The following is a 20,784-nucleotide window of genomic DNA, read 5'->3' on the forward strand; positions in this document are numbered from 1 at the left end:
AAGACTTAAATTGAGAGATTAATGCTGATTGTATACTCTTTCTCTTTCTTTTAATTTTTATAAAGCACTTCAGGATTTCCACCTGGTGTAAAGACAGGGAGGAGTTTTTTTTATTCAAAAAGGGAACAGTTTTCTAATAACTAATCTTTTTTTTTTTTTTTGCTTTAAAACAGGATTGTGCGAGTGAGGAAAGTCTGTTGGGAGTGCTGACTGTCTCTGATGAAGCAGTGCCCATTTCTTCAAATCCTCTCCACCTCAAACCAGAGTCTACTAACATTCTTTTTGAAGGAGGTATTTAATGGAGGGCCTTGAGAACCTACCTCAAGTACTTTGCCTCTTGTTTGGGGCTGTTAATGCTTTATCCTTGGGCTACCCTCAAGCCATGAAAAACAGTTTCATATTTATTCAAAGACTGATGCTTGGCTTGGGACAGATGCTTTAACAGTCAGAATGTAACTAAATTAGTCTCATACATGAAATTAAATTATGCTTTGCGACACTTTATATGTACATGTAAAATCTAGCAGGAAGGTTAGCTCTGTGGTCGGCATGAAGCTGGACACTGGTGGCAGTGGCAGAGAAGAGGACATTAAAGAAACTGCTGGACATTATGGACAACACTGGGCATCCACTGCATATGGTCATAAACAGCCAGAGGAGTCTGCTCAGCATGCGTTGCTTCTTCCAAAGTCTACTGTTTAACTCCTCACTGGAGGGGAAAGGGAGGGGACAAAGGAGGGAGAGAACAACTAAACTGTAGTGCTTTTCACTGTGCAATATTTTTTTATATTTGACTGTGCAACAATCACTGTGCAATATATTTACAATAGTTGAAATGTGCAATAGACTTGGGCTGTCTACATCTCATCAATGGGTATATTTTACAGATATTCCTATTTATCCTATTTATCCCTATTTTATTTTTTGGTAGTCCAACTCTGTAACATGGAACTTCTGTTGGTGCTGTGCTAGTGTAAACTGAATTTCCTGGAGGAACCCACCCAAGGGATTAATAAAGTTTTATCTAATCTAATCTAATATGTGTCTTAAACCTGCATTCTTTTTAAAGGCCAGCAGGGGGCGTTATCTGTAGTTGCACGCACATGGGAAAATGGTTCTCTAACCTCTATAAACACTTTGCTCCTCACTTATGGTCTCAGTTGCTCAGTGCAGGGAATGTTATTTAAAGCTTTAAGCCCATTTTGTAAATTTTGTTCATCTAAAGTGTCAGAAAGAAGGATTACCCAGGATATACTGATGGCCTACCGACTTGTCACTCATAAGACGGTAAGCAATGAGCATGCAGTCTCATAATCAAACTCATAATCATAATCATAATCTCTCCCTCCACCTCTCATTCAGTTTCATAACACCAAGATGGGGATGGCAAAAATGTTCATCTTCAGGCTTCAAAATGGAACCACTTGGGTTCTGGCTTCCTCCCACAGTCTTAAGACATGTGGGGTTAGGTTTATTGGTAACTCTAATATGCCTATAGGTGTGAATGTGAGTGTGAATGGTTGTCTGTTTCTGTCTCTCTGTGCTGACCCTGCATCAGACTGGTGATCTGTTTAGGGTGTGCCCCACCTCTAGCCCAGTGGCAGCTGGGGTAGGCTCCAGTCCTCCCCACAAGCCTGATAAGGCTAAATAGAAGAGAATGGATGGATGAAAGTTATACCTGTACCTATCCGATTGTTCAGTCTGACGTCACTAGCCGTGTCTGGGTCTAAACTCCGCTGCTGGTCCATATATCAAACGATCACTATGGCATTACTGAGAGTTGAAAAACTGTCTAAAGTCTTTCATCTTTAATAAAATGATCAGCGTTCTGCTCTACCAGGTGTAACAATTGAGTTTAACATCCAGGCATCCATGAAAACGGAATTTATGACATTTAACGGAGTTAGAAGTTAGCAGGGAGTTAGCTCGCTAGCTTCTATCTAAATACAATATAGCATGCATGTCCTGACTGCGGGGTTTTTGGAAACAAATTAAAACGTACAGCTCTGTTATCACTTCCAGCATAAATGAAGACAGAAAACTAAACAGCAGTGACGTTTGTAGGGTTACTGAAGTTGGGCTAGCTGGTATATAATGATGTGCTACACATAGCACATAGCGACACAGCTATGTTAGCATAATATAAACAAGCTAACTTTTTTTCCCACTCGATAAAAGTTAACGTGAGTGTTCTCGGTGGTCAGGAACAAATGTAATCGCATGGCAGGATGCTGTAAAAGGACCAAACTTCAGCCAGGAGAACAACTGAGATAATCCATCCACATATGAGGTTAGTCATTCATATACTGCTGCATGGGCTGGGCTGTAGTTACATCGTAAGGTTTTAAATACTGAGCTTAAATAAGTGATTAGTAGTAATAAAAGCCGAGGGAGGTCAACAGGGATCACTGACTGTTTTAGGAGCTTTTTGAGATCAAATAGAAGAAAATACATAACATTAAACATGTTAACAAAACAAATGCCATATTAAACACAGACTACTTTAGACCCGGAAGTAGGATTCGTCGCGTCATCACTGAACAACCGGATACCTGTTGCTCTTGACTTCTTGTTTCAATTTTCTGTGTTTTTATGTGGACAGAGATATTTTTCAAAATGAAAGTGGAAAATGCAGACTTCTTACATGTTCTAGTGTTCAAGCTCACATTAATCCTATTAAATATTTTTACACTGGCTTCCAACTGACCTCAGAATTTGTTTTAAAATTCTCATACTTACACACAGAGCACTAAATGGACACAATCCAGACTGCTTATTTCAAAAGCTTGTTTAATACACTGCTGTCCGCAGCCTTTGTTCACGGGCTCAAAATCTATTAGTTGTTCCTCATACAAATTTTAAAGACTAGGGGTAAACAGGTCTGTGGCACCGGGACTTTGGATCAGTCTACTTCTCCTGCTACATTCAACTGACTCTGTGAACTCTGGCCTTCTGTTGAGATTCTTTTATTATCATTACTTGATCTGTTTTTTATTATCTGGTTATTATTTTTATTTTTTATTGTTGTTATTTCATTTGAACATTGTTTGTATTGCTATTAACTGTGTTTGCGATTATTCCTAGTTTTTACCTTTGTTGTACGCCGCTTTCTGACTTTATGTCTGTGCAAAGCGCTCAATAAATAAACATTACTTACGTAGACAGTGACTAGGGTTACACCACCTGTTGCTCTGGCGTGCTTTTGACTGTGCATGTCATTACTTTTGTGTGTTTTTCATGTGGACCTTAAGAAAAATCCATTTTTAAAAAATACACAAATTTTGGGGACTATAGCCTTAAAGCGTCCACATGCTGCAGTTTAATGTTCACTGTTAAAAATTCCCAGGATACACACATTGACATGGAAAGTGTGACAAGTGATAAAACAAATGATTAAATGATGCATTTACTTGTAATTGTGAGTTCTGATCTGTTCGGCCTTCTGGCTTGCTGCAGTATTAAAATCCTGCACTCTAATTATACACCACAGACTAAAGACAAAAACCATTTATCATCATATGCATTTTTATCTCCATTAATTGGAGGCCCTACACCACCCTTGCTTTCTCACACAAAAGCCGCGTACATGTACCATGAACCGTGCTGCAGCTGCATTCCATTGTCCTTTAATGTGATACAGCATGCAGCAATACGAAGTAGAAGCCAGGAGCAACATGCTGCAACTCGAACCTCACTGCCATCAGTGTTGGGGGCTGTAAGAAGACCAGCTCCGTTTAGGTGCATTACACCTGCAGCCTCTTTAAGAGCACAGAGACTGCTGCAAACTGATTCTTCACACGATGAAGAGCCTCGCTGACCTCACGCTTGTGTTCTCTGCAGTCCATACAGGCCTGCTAAGAGAAAGACAAACCTGCCTACAGGTGTGTGCCACCTCTCAGTGTCCTGCCCCACCGCACGCCAGGTAAAGGACGCCTGCGGCTGCTGCGTGGTGTGTGCGGCCGGGGAAGGTGAAGCGTGCGGGAAGCGCAGCAGCGGCCACCTGTCCTGCGGTAACGGGCTGCGGTGCGACTCAGGCCCGGGGAAAGCCGGAGGGTTGCACAGCCTGTGCATGTGTGCCTCCTCCGGCCCGGTGTGTGGCAGCGACGGCAGGACGTACCCCAGCATCTGCCGCCTGAGAGCCGAGAACAGGAGAGCCGAGCTCGGAGAGACCTCCCCAGTGTTTTTAATCCAGAGGGGTCGGTGTGACTCTGGTAAGCTGTGGGATATTAGCTTTGGTCTAATATCCCATCTTTGTTGTTTTCCTCTTTCTTTCCTTTTTTCTTTAAAAAGAGATCTGTGTATAACTGATATGAAACAGCAATTGTTAAAGTTAAAACTGTGAATAATACTGAAGAATGATCTTATGACAACATTTTCTGTGGAGCAGGTAAATTAACATATAAGTGATTTCAGAGAAGCCAGAGTGCATGTCCTGACGCGTGATGACACCGTAGCCTCTAAACAAAGGGGGTAACCTACTTCTGCTGCACAAAGGTTTTTTGTTTTTTTTGTTTTGTTTTTTTTTTACATAAAATCGATAATGAACCAAATTAAAAATGCATCCTCGTACTTCTGTTTCTCTTTATGTTATACTTTTCTGCCAATTAAGGATTAATAGTTTGATAAAGATGAACTAAATTATACAGTGGCGTTAATAGAGTAGTATAAGCAATGCTATAGCTGTGTAATAGCAATCAGTTTTCACATATGAACTTGGGGACTTTTCTTACAAGTCCACAGTTGAGGTCTCTAGACTTTTAAAAGGTAATGATGTTGAACAGCATATCTTTCCTTAACACCAGTGTTTCTGACAATGCACAAGTTCTACTGCTATTATACACTGTGTATAAAAGATGAATACAGTGATGTCACCCAGTTTAGCACCATGTTGAGTTTTTGGTGAAATTTTCTGGACAAGCCTCTTACCACCAACCATCCATTTATGACTACAGTGTATCCATCTTCTGATAAACCCAAGAAGAGGAGGGCAACAAGCCAGTGAACTCCTAGTGCCAGTCCTAAGCCAGGGTAAATGGGGAGTGTTGTATTAGGAAGGGCATTTGGTGTAAATTCTTAGCCAAATCAAGCATGTTGATCATAAAGAATGATGGAGCCCGAATTAACGACTCAACCTCAGAAAACGGTTCAGTAAACCACTGAGCCAGTTTCTGCTGACCAGTTGTCAAAATGGTCTACTGTATAAACATCAGGGCTAAAATCAGTTTAAACTGGGTTCGGAGTTGGAACTTTCAAAAATGAGTGGCAGATCAAATGCACTGGAGGATAAAATTATGCCCACTTACTGCTGAGAATTTTTTAAATTAGTTAGACAGACAGAAATGCTGTGATTTAATAAATATTTCTGGGGAAAATGTATGTGGGAGTTCCACTTACGTGCTTACATAACTACAAAACTCTTGTCTCTCCTGGGATGGTAGGTCTTCTCATTGTGTGTTGCCTGGTGATATTATTTGTATGGCCCCGTGGACAATCAAAACATACTGTTCCCATATACTAGTGATGACACAATGGTTAGTACTGCTGCTGAATAGCAAGAAGATTCCGAGTTCTAATCCATAAATTGTCAAAGGAGTTTGCAGAAGTGTTGAGGAGGCAACAATTTTCCTTCACTTTTTAGCCAAATTTAGGGGGAGAGGGTGGTATCTTCTTAGCAAGCGTTAAATAGACATCTGGCAAAGTCATCTAAAGAAAAGCAGTGACTGCTGTTGCATTATGGGGGGTATAGGATTCACATTTCTTGGATTTATTCAAATGTTAAGCCTCAGCTGGTCTGTTGCTGCTCCTGTGACGCTGAAGATTGCTGTAAATCTCAGTTTTTTCTATTTCTGTGGTTCGTGGCTACTCATCTTCACCTGTGCTTTTTAATTTCACTCATAAAGCTAATAAGTCATTCCCCAGAATGTGTCGGACTCAAAATCATCTACCTTGGGAAAAGTTGTCTTCCTGGAATATGCTGATATAGGGAACCTCATAATGTTCTGCATATTCATGTGACATAAAACAGTGCATTCTCAAATTCTCCACTGATGGCTTTTCGTTCTCCTGAGAGAAACCCAGCACCACACTGCCACCCAAATATATCCTCTTCATTTTCCCTTCCTGTCCTATCCATTTTCAGTTGCACGTTTTATCACAGCCTTCCAAAGAGGTGAGAGAATACATCATGCATTAGACCTCCAACTGCTTGCCTATGCAAGCTGGTTTATGCAAATCCCTGAGCACTGACAATGTAGATGAGGCCGTAAAATATAAAATATAGCAAAAAGGAGATGGGAATATCCCTGTCAGAAGGATTAAATATAGCCTTCACTTTGCTCAGATACTGGCTTCATAGATATGTGACCTCCTCTGCGGTATGTGAGTAGAACGGTATAAATCAGAATATATCACAAAGGAAGGCTGCATAGCACAAAGTAATCCATTCACATCCAATTAGATTTACCCTAAACAGAGGAAACTCTTGTGTCTGGTATCTGCCATTTATTTAATGGAAGAAGTGGAGATGGGGACACTCAGTTTTCCCCAGCATCATGAAATGTAACAAAATGCTAAGCAGAGATGAATGAATGAATGCCTTTATTTGTCGCTTGCAGTTGCCTGCATCAAAAGGTCTTGTGCGTAGCATGGAACAAAAGTGCAAAGACTCAACTACCCTATCACTGTTAAAAAAAAAACATCCTAAAACAACAGTAATATTCCGGCAGCTGGGGCGCCAAAATACGACCATGAAATAACAGAAAATAACTGTCCCATAAAAATACGGTCATTTTCAGTAATGAAAATAGAGTTTGTTGCGCTAATTTGACATGGGATTCTGCCTTTTCCAAGTGCTTTTAGACATTAAATTAGGAACATTTTTACGTGATCAAACAATGAAATTACCTATAAACAAGGTCACTGAATGTGGCAATATGAATCATAATATGTAAATGTACAGAAATATACAGTTAATTTAAATAACAATTGATTGCATGCCCTGGGACAGAGGCGAGGCTGCCATATCGCACCATCGGCCCCTTTGGCCATCACTAGTAGGCGGTAGGTGAAGAGTCCTGACCACGGACACAACGACGGAGAGTGTCCGAGCCGGGGCGCGAACCGGCAATCTTCGGATCACAAGGCGAACTGCCAACTCTTGAGCCACGAACGACCTAACTAGCAACGATAATAATACTTATGTGATGTAACACAAGCTCATAGGGATCATGTTATATACTTTTCCATAGCATTACATTTGAATTCAACAGTTCAATCTTTCAAATAACGGACAGATATTTGTGAAATCATGATACATTTGTGAATGTATTTTAACAATCTAAATATGCATATGTACAGACAGATACATTTAATAATCAAGACCAGGGGTGGAAGTAACGAATTACAAATACTCACGTTACTGTAATTAAGTAAATTTTTTGGGTACTTGTACTTTTACGAGTAATTTTTCAAGTGTGTAATTTTACTCATACTTGAGTACAACTTACACCATGTAATCTACTTCGCTACTTATAAAATCAAAAGTCACTACTGAGTACGCCCACAATTTGACTTAATATTCAAACCTTTCGTCTGCATTTTTGCAGCCAATAACGCCGTGCAATCGAGACCGCGCCAATTTAAGACGTAAGCAAAGAATAAACTCCGCTGCAGCAGCAGGCACAGGTGTCTAGAGGTGCTAAATGGTGGAGTATAAACTACTTTATAGACGGAAGATTTGGAGACAAAGAAGCCAGAGGACAACACTGTCAACCATGAAAACGACGTAGAAAAGACGGAGGACGCATGCCCGTGGCCGTACCTGGAGGAATTTTTCGTGTACAGAGGGAGAAAAGGAGACAGCGTCCAGATGCAGTGCAAACTTTGACCTCTACAGTCATTTCAGCTTACAAGACTTCAGCGTCTAATCTAAAAAAACACATTGAGGTAAGAGGTTTTACAACTATACGTGTATGATATTGCTTTCTTATTTTTCATGTGTGTTAAGGTTACTAGTTTGGCTAAGATATTGTCACCGCCATTGGTTAGCCTGATATTAAAATAAGACGGAGCTAGCTAATGTGCTTGTGTGTGCATGCATAATTGAGCTAAATTCGTAGGAATGTTTTAGCTTATTATTTGGATAACCACCGTCATTACAATAAATTAAACTTGTAGTCATTTAAAACTCACAGGCCTACAATCAGCTGCCCTATATTTAAAAAAAAACAACTAAAACTTGAACACAGTGCTGAGCTGCATCTCAAATTAATCTTCCAGCTCTCAGCTGACATGTACCAGAGCCCGATTGATGGATCAGTTGATCAGTATCATTGGCCTGATATAGGTCTATCATAGTGACATGGCTCTTAATCAGTAGGGTTATATGTTTCCCAATATGATATCTTTTTTTAAAGAACATAATGTGGATTGTTTTTATTTGTTAGCTGTATGGGCAGCATTTTTGTGTATGTGATCCCTTTTCTTAAATTAGATTTGCTAGATACACATATTTTGCTCTCTTAGTATTTTTAGGACCTGACTAATACTGAAAACTTTAGGGTGATACTGATAAAAAGGAGTTAAAAATTTAGATACTGATACATTGGTCGATACTCTTTTTACAGATAGTATACATATTACAGAACTTAGAATGTATACAGAAATTCATGTTTTTTGCAATGATCGTTCAAAATTGGTTTACACTTGTGAATAAATACAGCAATATATCTGCAAAATTTGACCAATTCACCACTCTTTTATACTATGCTCAACAATCAAAGATTAGCTCAAGTCTAGTTGAATAATGTTTTAAAAACGTGTTTTCCTTTAGTGTTAATCACAGTGATGTTATGAAGTAATGTATGAACCTGACGTATGATAATATTTATCTCTACAGAGGAAACATCCATCGAAGATTGAGCAGTACAATATCACTGTGGCATCAACATCTCGACAGCGAAAGACCACAGCCACACCAAACAAGCTCTCAGCAAATACGCAAGCCAAGTTACCAGACCTGATGTTGAGAACTGCAAACAAACATGTTCCACAAGCAACTGTTGACAAGCTTGTCATCAATTTCATATGTGAGGGTCTACAGCCATTTGCGGTGGTAGAACAGCCATCTTTCAAAGAATTGGTTACCACATTACAACCTCAAGCCAAAGTCATCTCCAGACCCACTGTCCGTGCCAGAATCTGTGAAGCTGCTGATCACATGAAGATGACTTTGGTTGCAGCATTGGATAAAGTCAAATTTGTTGCTACCACTACTGATTGTTGGTCAGCTCATCAGAAAAGTTACCTTGGAGTCACATGCCATTGGATAGAGGAAGAGTCCCTGGAAAGAAGATCTGCAGCACTAGCATGCAAAAGATTGAGAGGGTCTCACACATTTGACATGCTTGCTGGTGCGCTTGATGATATCCATTGCCAATACAAGATTAGAGGCAAAGTTGTAAGAACCACAACTGATAGTGGATCCAACTTTGTCAAGGCCTTCCACATGTTTGGGGCACAAAATGATGCAGATGAAGTTGAAGATGACGCAGACCCAGAAACTCTTGACCTGACTGACCATATTGACTACCATGAGGCAAGTGCAATTCTTGATGAAGACTCTGGTTTGGAGTATCAACTTCCGCCTCATCAGCGATGTGCATGTCACCTGCTAAACCTTGTGGCAACAACTGATGCTGCCCTAGCAGAGAGCATGAATGACACCTACAAGAGGCTCTCCCGTGCAACCTTTGCAAAATGCCAGGCCATTTGGAACAAAACTGGCCGATCTCATTTGGCTAATGAAGTGGTAGAGGACAAGTGTGAGCTACAGATCATTCGTCCCAATGCAACACGATAGAATTCAACCTACCTTGCCATTGAAAGGATAATACGCATCATTGATGAGAAGGGGGAAGATGCCATCAGGAGCATTTGTGAGGAGTTCAAGGTGAAAATGTGAGTAAAATTGGACACCTACCAATATGGTTTCAAATTTTGTGAATTTTCCTTAATGTATGGTTAAAAACGTGAGCAGACTCTTAATATTAAATCAGAAGATCCCTATTATAGTCATGGTGGGTTTTGTTGTTGTGTCTTACAGGTTGAGTCCTGCAGAAGTTGCATTCCTAAGGGAGTACTGTACCACCATGAAGCCACTGGTGAAAGCTTCAAACATCCTTCAGTCTGAGTCCACTTCCTTTATGGGATGGCTCCTGCCAGTAATCCAACAACTACTGTCCAAACTTAGCAGGCTGGAGACATCAAGCAAGACATGCGTGCCACTCATCAGAGCCCTGCAAAATGGCCTTCAAAAGCGTTTTGGAGCGATGATGGAGGATCCAGAGTTGGCTGCAGCTGCAGTCCTCTTACCCAAGTTCAAGACTTCCTGGACTGACAGAGCAGACGTAACAGAGGCTGGTAAGGATTCATGTGATCCCATCCATCCATCCATCCATTTTCATCCGCTTTGTCCGGGGCCGGGTCGCGGGGGCAGCAGCCTAAGCAAAGAGGCCCAGACCTCCCTCTCCCCAGCCACCTCCTCCAGCTTATCCGGGGGAATACCAAGGCGTTCCCAGGCCAGCCGAGAGATATAATCTCTCCAGCGTGTCCTGGGTCTGCCCCGGGGCCTCCTCCCGGTGGGACATGCCTGGAACACCTCACTCAGGAGGCGCCCAGGGGGCATCCTTGTCAGATGCCCGAACCACCTCAGCTGGCTCCTTTCGATGTGGAGCAGCAGCTGCTCTACTCTGAGCCCCTCCCGGATGGCCGAACTTCTCACCCTATCTCTAAGGGAGAGGCCAGCCACCCTTCGGAGGAAGCTCATTTCTGCCGCTTGTATCCGCGATCTCGTTCTTTCGGTCACTACCCACAGCTCGTGGCCATAGGTGAGGGTAGGGACGTAGATCGACCGGTAAATTGAGAGCTTCGCTTTTACACTCAGCTCCCTCTTCACCACGACGGACCGGTGCAGCGTCCGCATTACTGCAGCTGCAGCCCCAATCCGTCTGTCGATCTCCGGCTCCCTTCTCCCATCACTCGCGAACAAGACCCCGAGATACTTGAACTCCTCCACTTGGGGCAGGAACTCATCCCCGACCCGGAGTGGGCACTCCACCCTTTTCCGGCTGAGAACCATGGCCTCAGATTTGGAGGTGCTGATCCTCATTCCCGCTGCTTCACACTCGACTGCGAACCGCTCCAGTGCGAGCTGGAGGCCCTCACCCGATCAAGCCAACAGAACCACATCATCTGCAAAAATCAGAGATGAGATTCTGAGGCCACCAAAGCGAAAGCCCTCCGCCACTTGGCTGCGCCTAGAAATCCTGTCCATAAAAATTATGAACAGAACCGGAGACAAAGGGCAGCCCTGGCGGAGCCCATCACCCACCGGGAACGAGTCCGACTTATTGCCGGCAATGCAAACCAAGCTCTTGCAACGGTTGTATAGGGATCGAATGGCCCGTAGCAATGGGCCAGACACCCCATATTCCCGCAACACCTCCCACAGGACACCCCGAGGGACACGGTCGAATGCCTTCTCCAAGTCCACAAAACACATGTAGACTGGTTGGGCAAACTCCCATGCACCCTCAAGTATCCTGGAGAGGATAAAGAGCTGGTCCAGTGTTCCGCGACCAGGACGAAAACCGCATTGTTCCTCCTGTATCCGAGGTTCGACTAACGGACGAACTCTCCTTTCCAGCACCCTGGCATAGACTTTCCCAGGGAGGCTGAGGAGTGTGATCCCCCTGTAGTTGGAACACACCCTCCGGTCCCCTTTCTTGAAGATGGGGACCACCACCCCGGTCTGCCAGTCCACAGGTACTGCCCCTGATCTCCACGCAACATTGCAGAGGCGTGTCAACCAGGACAGCCCTACAACGTCCAGAGCCTTCAGGAACTCGGGGCGGACCTCATCAACACCAGGGGCTCTGCCACCAAGGAGTTGTTTAACTGCCTCAGTGACCTCGCCCCCGGAAATTGGCGGGTCATTCCCCTCATCCCCAGACTCTGCTTCCTCCTCGGAAGACGTGTCAGTGGGATTAAGGAGGTCCTCGAAGTATTCCTTCCACCGCCTGACAATTTTCTCAGTCGACGTCAGCAGCGCTCCGCCAGCACTATACACAGTGCAGGTAGAGCACCGCTTTCCCCTCCTGAGACGTCTGACGGTTTGCCAGAATCTCTTCGAGGCAGCCCGAAAGTCTTTTTCCATGGCCTCTCCGAACTCCTCCCACACCCGAGTTTTTGCTTCAGCCACTGCCCGAGCCGCATTCCGCTTGGCCTGTCGATACCTGTCGGCTGCCTCCGGAGTCCCACAGGCTAACCAAGCCCGATAGGACTCCTTCTTCAGCCTGGTGGCTCCCTTCACCTCTGGTGTCCACCATTTGGTTCGGGGATTACCACCACGGCAGGCACCAACCACCTTGCGGCCGCAGCTCAATGCAGCAGCTTCGGCAATGGAGACGCTGAACATGGTCCATTCGGACTCAATGTCCCCAGTCTCCCTCGGAATGCTGTTGAAGCTCTGCCGGAGGTGTGCGTTGAAGATCTCGTGGACTGGGGCCTCTGCTAGACGTTCCCAGCACACCCTCACTACGCGTTTAGGTGCACCAGGTCTGTCCAGCGTCTTCCCCCGCCACCTGATCCAACTCACCACCAGGTGGTGATCAGTTGACAGCTCAGCCCCTCTCTTTACCCGAGTGTCCAGAACATATGGTCGCAGGTCTGCTGATACGATTACAAAATCGATCATCGACCTACGGCCTAGAGCATCCTGGTGCCACGTGCACTTATGGACACTCTTATGTTCGAACAGGGTGTCCGTTATGGCCAAACTGTGATTAGCACAGAAGTCCAATAACAGAGCACCGCTCGGGTTCAGATCAGGGAGGCCGTTCCTCCCAATCACGCCCCTCCAGGTCTCGCTGTCGTTACCCACGTGAGCATTGAAGTCTCCCAGCAGGACAACAGAGTCTCCAGGTGGAGCACCCTCCAGCACCCCCCCCCCCCCCCCCCCCCCCACAGGGACTCTAAGAAGGCTGGGTACTCTGAACTGCCACTCGGCGCATAAGCGCAGATGACAGTCAGGACCCGTTCCCCGACCCTAAGGCGCAGGGAACAAACCCTCTCGTCCACCGGGAAAAACCCCAACGTACCGGCAGCAAGCCGAGGGGATATTAGGATACCCACCCCAGCCCGCCGCCTCTCACCAGGGGCAACTCCAGACTGAGACAGAGTCCAGCCCCTCTCCAGGAGACTGGTTCCAAAGCCCAAGCCATGTGTAGAGGTGAGCCCGACTATATCTAGCCGGTACCTCTCAACCTCACGCACTTTGTCTTGAGCTCTCAGCGAAGGCGGTCGCACTTTCTCCTCTCCTCCTCACCCTTATCTTCCCTGCTTCGCCTCTATGTCCTTGTCTTGTCTTGTGTGAATTTACTTTCCCTGGAACAGTCTCTCACTGTCGTTCTCTAAACCTAAAAGAGAATTATGGATTTGATCAACTGGTCTCTGAGTGCTATTGACACCCTTTTCTCAACGAGAAGTCGGGGCTCGGGAGAGCCTGAGTGCCCTGGAGGGACTTTCCCTGCCGGTTACACGATGGACGGGTGGCAGAACTGGAGGACCGTGTGCCTGGCGGGACTGTCGATCGAGGACGCTGAAGATATCTACCTATTCGGAACCATGATAACAGGGTTCATGCTGATCGGCGTTGGCTTAGCCCTGGTTTATCAGAGAAATAAGAAAGCGGAACCGGCTGTTCAAACCCCCACAAGGCTGCCCGCTGGATTCGAAGCGACGGGACGAGGTGCGACCTCTCACAACGAACGTAATATGGTCAACACCTTGGAGACGTTTACAGCTGCTGTGAAGGCTCAAAACAACACCATTGAGCGTATGAGGGGAAACATCAGATAGAGGCCTGCTCAAAATGAGACCCTTGAGCGACAGTTGGAAAACATCGCGGAACGGATCACTGCAGTTGTGAGGTCTCAGAATCAAAAGACTGACAACACCACGGAACAGAAGTTTGATACCATCATGGGGAGGCTCGCAGCTCTTCAACGGGAGATCGAGAGACCAGCCTCGGAGTGCTAGAATTCGAGCTGCTCACAAAGGAGAAATCAACAATATTCAACATTTGGACACCACGGCTCCAGCTGCAGGCCCAAGGCTGGAGCCCACCAAAACAACTCCCTGATAACGACTGTGTGATGACTATTCTTCCCGCCCCATGAAGGACACCTGGATTGGCTGGAGGACTGTTTACTTAGCCTGATAGGCCGAAGGACACTGTCTCAGCTAAACTATGGACACGCACACACACACACTTACACTGATAAGCACTCACTCATCCCCCTCCCTTTCCAACGTCTTCGATGCTTGTGCCCTACCGGGGATGATAGCAGTCAACTGGACCAGCACAGATGCTGCAGGACCGGATGCGCTGTCTACGCCGGCTCTCTCTTACCCTTTACCCGCCCCTGTTGCTTGTCTCGTGTTTCTATGGTGTATTGATAGTCATGTGCTTTTGTGCTGAGGTGTTTTTTCTTTTATCAAACTGTTCTCCCACTAGGAGCTCAGTCTGAGTGGAGTTTTTTTTCTCCTCCTCTTACCTCATGTAGTGTATTTTCGTTGTTTTTTTCCTATCAGCCTACCTTCTGACATGTCTGCCCAATGTGATGTTTGTGTAAAGTTGGTCAGAAGGTTCCTTTGTGAGTGCGCATGCGCCATTAGCGTGCTGCCTGCTGTAACCCCTAATTTCCCTCGGGATGAATAAAGTATTCTGATTCTGATTCTGATTCTGATAACTCAGGCTCCTTCCCCACCAGAGAGGTGACATTCCATGTCCCTATTGCCAGTCTTGGCAGCCGGGGGTCAGTCCGCCAGGGCCTCCGCTCCTGGCCGCCACCCGGCACACAATGCACCCGACCCCTATGGCGCCTCCTGCGGGTGGTGGGCCTGCGGGAGGATGGGCCCATGTCTCCTCTTCGGGCTGTGCCCGGCCGGGCCCCATGGACTAAGGCCCGGCCACCAGACGCTCGCCCTCGGGCACCCTCCCCGGGCCTGGCTCCAGGGCGGGGCCCCGGTAACCCTATCCCGGGCAGGGTAAACTGTTCCCTCGATGTCCTTTTCATAAGGGTCTTATGAATCGCTCTTTGTCTGGTCCCTCACCCAGGGCAAATTTGCCATGGGAGACCCTATCAGGGGGCAAAAGCCCCCAGACAACATAGCCCCTGGGATCCCTGTGACACACAAACCCCTCCACCACGATAAGGTAGCGATTCAAGGAGTGATCATGTGATCCCATTTTTGTGTATTTTTACATTTGAACACATGCTTAAGTGAGTATTTCACCTAATACATTGTAAGTTATTGATGGTCTGTCCTGAATACTAAACAATCCTTTTTGAGAATTTGCCGATTTTAAATTTGTGTTCAGGAATAATCACTGAAATTTAAATAACAAAATTGTGTTATCTACTTGCAATTACAGCCTTGACATACATCAAACAACATCTTGAAACGACAGAGCATGAGAGTGAGGATCAGCAAAGAGAGTCATCTGATGAAGATGAATTCTTCTCCAGACCAATCTCCAGAAGGCTGCAAAGTGCAGTTGAGCTTGATGGTTATCTTGCTTGTGCCACAGACACCATGGAGCTGCTGCACTCCTTCTCAGCCATCAAAAACCTCTCTCTTAAACTGAACACAGCTCTGCCTGCTTCTGCTGCGTGTGAACGACTTTTTAGCTGTGCTGGTCTACTCTTCACTGCCAAACGAAGTCGGATTGCCTCTGTTAATTTAGAAAACCAGCTCTTGCTGAAACTGAACAAAAGGTTCAGAAAGTAAAGTGTGAAAGAAATGCTAAGAGATTAAGGCACTTACCTGCCTGTTGTTCAGTGTATGGGGAAAAGTTTAAATGGTTCTACGCATGTTCAGAAACATTTTTGTCATTGTTTTAACAAACAAAATTCCTTCTTTTATATCTGCATTTATTTACAAAACAAGTTACCTTTCTATACCTTGTTCATCTGAAAAATGTGCTTTGAACATAAATATTTATACTGGTGAATCGAGTTGAATGCCTGCTATTGACAACAGAATAAAACATCAGTCTGTTAAAAAGTAATTAATACTCTGAGTAGTTTTTGAGAACAGTACTTTGTACTTTTACTCAAGTATTTTTTTAACACCAGTACTTTTACTTGTAATTGAGTACAATTTAACCAGTGTAACAGTACTTGTACTTGAGTACAAATTTTGAGTACTCTTTCCACCTCTGATCAAGACAATTATGTTGTATTACATTACAGTGATTTAACGTTAATTTACATTCAAAATGTGAAGTCAAAGTCTATTTACGTAACTTTAATGATATTCTAGAAGAACAGAACATTACTGTAAAATGCACAGTAAAATACCTTCATATTAGGGTTTTTTCCTATCCTACGGTCGCAGCCATACCCGCGACCTTGTTGTTGTTAGCTCACAATCATTGGCCAAAGCTTAGCGTCATGTTATTTATATTTATTCAAAATAATATGATTCTTACGCAATCTAAACATGTATATGTTAGCACACTGGATGACTTCTGTTGTTATATTTCCAGCATCAGGACTGATCTAGCCTTAAGCTACCGTTTATCTTATTAAAATCTTTATTTAGACTCTCCAGAATGCTCCAATACAAAACAGACTAATGTAGCTTGTCAACCACACTTAAAATACATATCTGGAAATTTAGGTTTGGATTTATGTAATTTCTGTGGAGTGAGGTGAGCTGATAAAGGCAAGTCTGCATTTGGAATTAACTGTAGCTGACAAACTATTATAGCATAAATCTGACCCGAAGTGTTCATAAGTATATATATTCACTCTTGATTTTTGCAAAGCTGGCTTTGGACTCTGATTCTGTAACACAGATCATGCTTTAGAAATACATTTTTCCCTGTATTGTGATGAACAAGTCTCTGCATCAGTTATCCGATTGTTCAGTGATGACGCGACTAATCCTACTTCCGGGTTTAAAGTAGTCTGCGTTTAATACGGCTTTTTTGTTGTTAACATGTTTAATGTTATGTATTTTCTTCTATTTGATCTCAAAAAGCTCCTAAAACAGTCAGTGATCCCTGTTGACCTCCCTCGGCTTTTATTACCACTAATCATTTATTTAAGCTCAGTTTTTAAAACCTTAGGATGTAACTACAGCCCAGCCCATGCAGCAGTATATGAATAACTAACCACGTATTGTGGATGGATTATCTCAGTTGTTCTCCTGGCTGAAGTTTGGTCCTTTTACAGCATCCTGCCATGCGATTACATTTGTTCCTGACCACCGACAACACTCACGTTAACTTTTATCGAGTGGAAAAAAAGTTAGCTTGTTTATATTATGCTAACATAGCTGTGTCGCTAGCGGTCACGTAGCACATCATTATATACCAGCTAGCCCAACTTCAGTAACCCTACAAACGTCACTGCTGTTTAGTTTTCTGTCTTCATTTATGCTGGAAGTGATAACAGAGCTATACGTTTTAATTTGTTTCCAAAACCCCGCAGTCAGGACATGCTATATTGTATTTAGATAGAAGCTAGCGAGCTAACTCCCTGCTAACTTCTAACTCCGTTAAATGTCATAAATTCCGTTTTCATGGATGCCTGGATGTTAAACTCAATTGTTACACCTGGTAGAGCAGAACGCTGATCATTTTATTAAAGATGAAAGACTTTAAACAGTTTTTCAACTCTCAGTAATGCCATAGTGATCGTTTGATATATGGACCTGCAGCGGAGTTTAGACCCAGACACGGCTGGGTCATTCCTACTATTCGGTGCCATTTCAGTGTGATCACTCTTCATCAAAAAATAAAAAATTTTGAATTATTTTAACATTTCATCTAAAAGAGGGATTTTCAACCTATAAGAAAAATGTATTGGTCCAGCTAAGGATATTATATTATAATATTTTTTAAAATCAAAGTCTTTACCATGACGTGCCAAATGTCCACCCTGTTACAGGACATTCAATTTTCTATTAATAACTGTTTTGAATGCACAGTTATAGTAATATTTACATTTTCTAAAAGCTACAATGTCCCTTTTTAAAATCTGCAAGGAAATTTCAAGGAAGTATTTTAAACAAGCATTATATTGAAAGAAGACAGGTTCAGTTTTAAGACACAGTGTAATTTCAAAAGATTGTTTTTAGATTCAAAGGGAATATTAAAAAAAAATTGGCTCCATTTTTAAGTAACTTAATTTTGCTGATTCATTCCCTCCCAATAACCAAAGAGACATGCATTATGTTTGTTGATTTGATTTAATTAACAAAAGAAACACACAGGTAACAGGGTGGACAGAGGAGAAACAGGGTGGACAGGAGGTAACAGGGTGGACATAACATCAGTGACAAAAAATACCACCTTAAAGAAACTTCAAAAATCTACATGTAGCAGACATTCATCGTTTCTCAGATTTTCTCTCAGTTGTCTGTAGGCCCTATACTGCCATCGGATATTAAAGACGTGCCGCCTAAATCTGAGTAGTCCGTCATGAAATTCCCCTGCAAGTGCATCCTCTGTTGTCATGACAGTTGTCTTCACTGTAATTGTTGACTTTTTACCAGATACCTCTCCATCATTTAACTTTTCATTCTCTTCTAGAGACCACTTGGTAAAGGCTATCTCTGTGTTGTTAGGAGGTCTCAAGAGTGTGTGTGTTGTACTGAAACAGTCTTTGCACTCACCATATGCACAGACTTTGGATTTAGCATCACACATTGTTGCATCTACCATCTCTTCAATGTGTTTTGTTGCTGACAGACCTTGGACATACAGGGCATTGGCCATGAACTGTAAGTTCTCATGTGTCCTGCACTGACAGGTTTCACGATCAGCTTCTGTGGGCACCACAACCCAAAATGGTCTTAAGGTGCAGAAACAAGAATATGAGACCTGATGCTCAGTTTCTGAAAGAAACTTATGGTGCAGATTCTTCAGTGAATCAGTTAGCAAACGTTTCTGTTTTTTTTATTTTCTTTTGAGTTAGTTTGCTTTCGTCCTGTTGTCATCCGACTGACGTCATCTCTTAAGAAGAAGGCCTTTATTTTCTGCTTGCAATCAACTGGTAATCTATTGCTTTCCTTTCTTTCAAAGGTTATGAGCCCTCCATCTTGTCTTTGACCACGCTTTTTTGAAAAGCCTAGAGCTGTCTGTGCAGCCCTCTGTAGCCTGTATTTCTTTATAATTTTTCCTATTGTCGTTTTTGCAATAATTTGCCTCTCTCGTTCCTTTTTGGTGTTTTTGTATTTATTCCTGATTTCCTCAATGATTGATTCCTGCAGTAATAGTCTTTTCCTAATTGTGTTGCTAACTGTTTCATGACGCAGCAGTGCATCCACTTTAGAACGTGGGGATTTTTTTTCCCCACCCAAACGCTGGCACCTCTTCTTGTATTTTTCTTTTTTTCTCTTTTCCTTTTCCAACAAGGCCTTTAGCTCTTTAATTTCATTCTTGAGTCTCCTTCTTCCCTGTCTAATATTCCTTCATCCAACAATGTATTGCCTACAACACAGGAAATATTGTCACAATTATTATATATATATGTTTAGATAAATGTTTAGATACAGTATAAGATAGACGTTGGATATTATATGTTTATAATGTATTAGGCAGGTAGACTCACACACACACACACACACACACACACACACACACACACACACACACACACACACACTCACTCTCTCTCTCTCTCTCTCTCTCTCTTTTTAGGGCAAAATCACGTTTTATCAGTCAAATACAAAATCTACCTAATCAGCAAAGCATTGAACTGTCAACTCTTCTTCTAACCTTGAGGGTCCTGGTTGCGGGGCATTTTCTGGCTCTAGGGAATATTCTGGACTTAGGGGAGGAGTATTCATAGCCTCAAATTCTGTCCTGCCTTTGGCACTAGCCCTCTGCTTTCTTTTCCTTTCTCGCCACTGCTTTCTCTGTGCTCTCTTCTGTCGTTCACTGAGATCTGCCACTTTCTTTTTTTCCCCCTTCCTCTCTGTCCTTTCTCCACTTCTCTTTCTCTTTATTGAGATATATCTGTCTTCTCTCAGGGTCAGCATCACGACGTGCTCGGTAGCGCCGCTGCTTCTCCGCAGCAGACATTGGTGCCATTCCCTGACAAATGTATACTATTCAAAATCTTCTAAAAGTATATATATACAGGTTAATAATAATTACCAATACACACTTGTATAAATAACCCTAAACACTAAACTTCTATCATCTTATGTCCCCCCGTTACAGTGCATAGCAATAACAGGGGTGACGGTATCAGGGGGGAGATTTTATGCTAAACTTAGCCATTACTACTAGTATGATGAACAACAAGCTAGTACATGGTGACCACTAAGAACCATTTTTAACATGTTTATTAGCCATATTATAAAAATTACAAAAAAAAAATTGTTTCCACTATTAATAAGCGTAACAGGTTGGACGTGTTATGCTTTGCCACATTACAAAATCTTGCTAAAACATTGAAAAAAGGGTTGATTAAAGAGTGGTACTTACTCGTCTTCTTCTTGAAAGTTTTCCCTCCAAAATATGTTACATCCGGGAGTGTCATGTGACTAAAAGAATAATCAGGTGATGTGTTCTATGGAATTCTTATCAGAGTAACAGGGGTGACAGTTGATTCAGGGACACAACATTTTTTAAAGATTTTAAGTATTAAACATGCATTAATAATAAAAAAGAACATTTGATGAGGAACATTAGAAATAAGCCAA

The 20,784-nt window shown here is 43.2% G+C and overlaps 1 protein-coding gene and 3 pseudogenes across 1 annotated transcript; 3 read left to right on the forward strand and 1 right to left on the reverse strand.

Moving 5' to 3' along the window:
- The first annotated feature begins 3,800 nt into the window (after positions 1-3,800).
- The window catches only part of LOC146657081 (serine protease HTRA1-like), a 33,550-nt pseudogene continuing 16,566 nt past the window's right edge, over positions 3,801-20,784 (forward strand).
- Positions 10,027-15,868, forward strand: LOC146657082 (uncharacterized). The gene is made up of 2 exons (XM_085424904.1): positions 10,027-10,419; positions 15,497-15,868. The coding sequence occupies exons 1-2, from the start codon at positions 10,074-10,076 to the stop codon at positions 15,850-15,852; spliced, it is 702 nt and encodes a 233-aa protein (XP_085281030.1). The 5' UTR covers positions 10,027-10,073; the 3' UTR covers positions 15,853-15,868.
- On the forward strand, positions 13,344-14,353 carry LOC146657083 (uncharacterized; annotated as a pseudogene).
- On the reverse strand, positions 18,437-19,877 carry LOC146657084 (uncharacterized; annotated as a pseudogene).

The sequence above is a fragment of the Rhamphochromis longiceps genome, linkage group LG12 (genome assembly GCF_057381845.1).
Source record: "Rhamphochromis longiceps isolate RC_006_pf linkage group LG12, R_longiceps_female_GT1.1, whole genome shotgun sequence".
Classification (NCBI taxonomy): Eukaryota; Metazoa; Chordata; class Actinopteri; order Cichliformes; family Cichlidae; genus Rhamphochromis; species Rhamphochromis longiceps.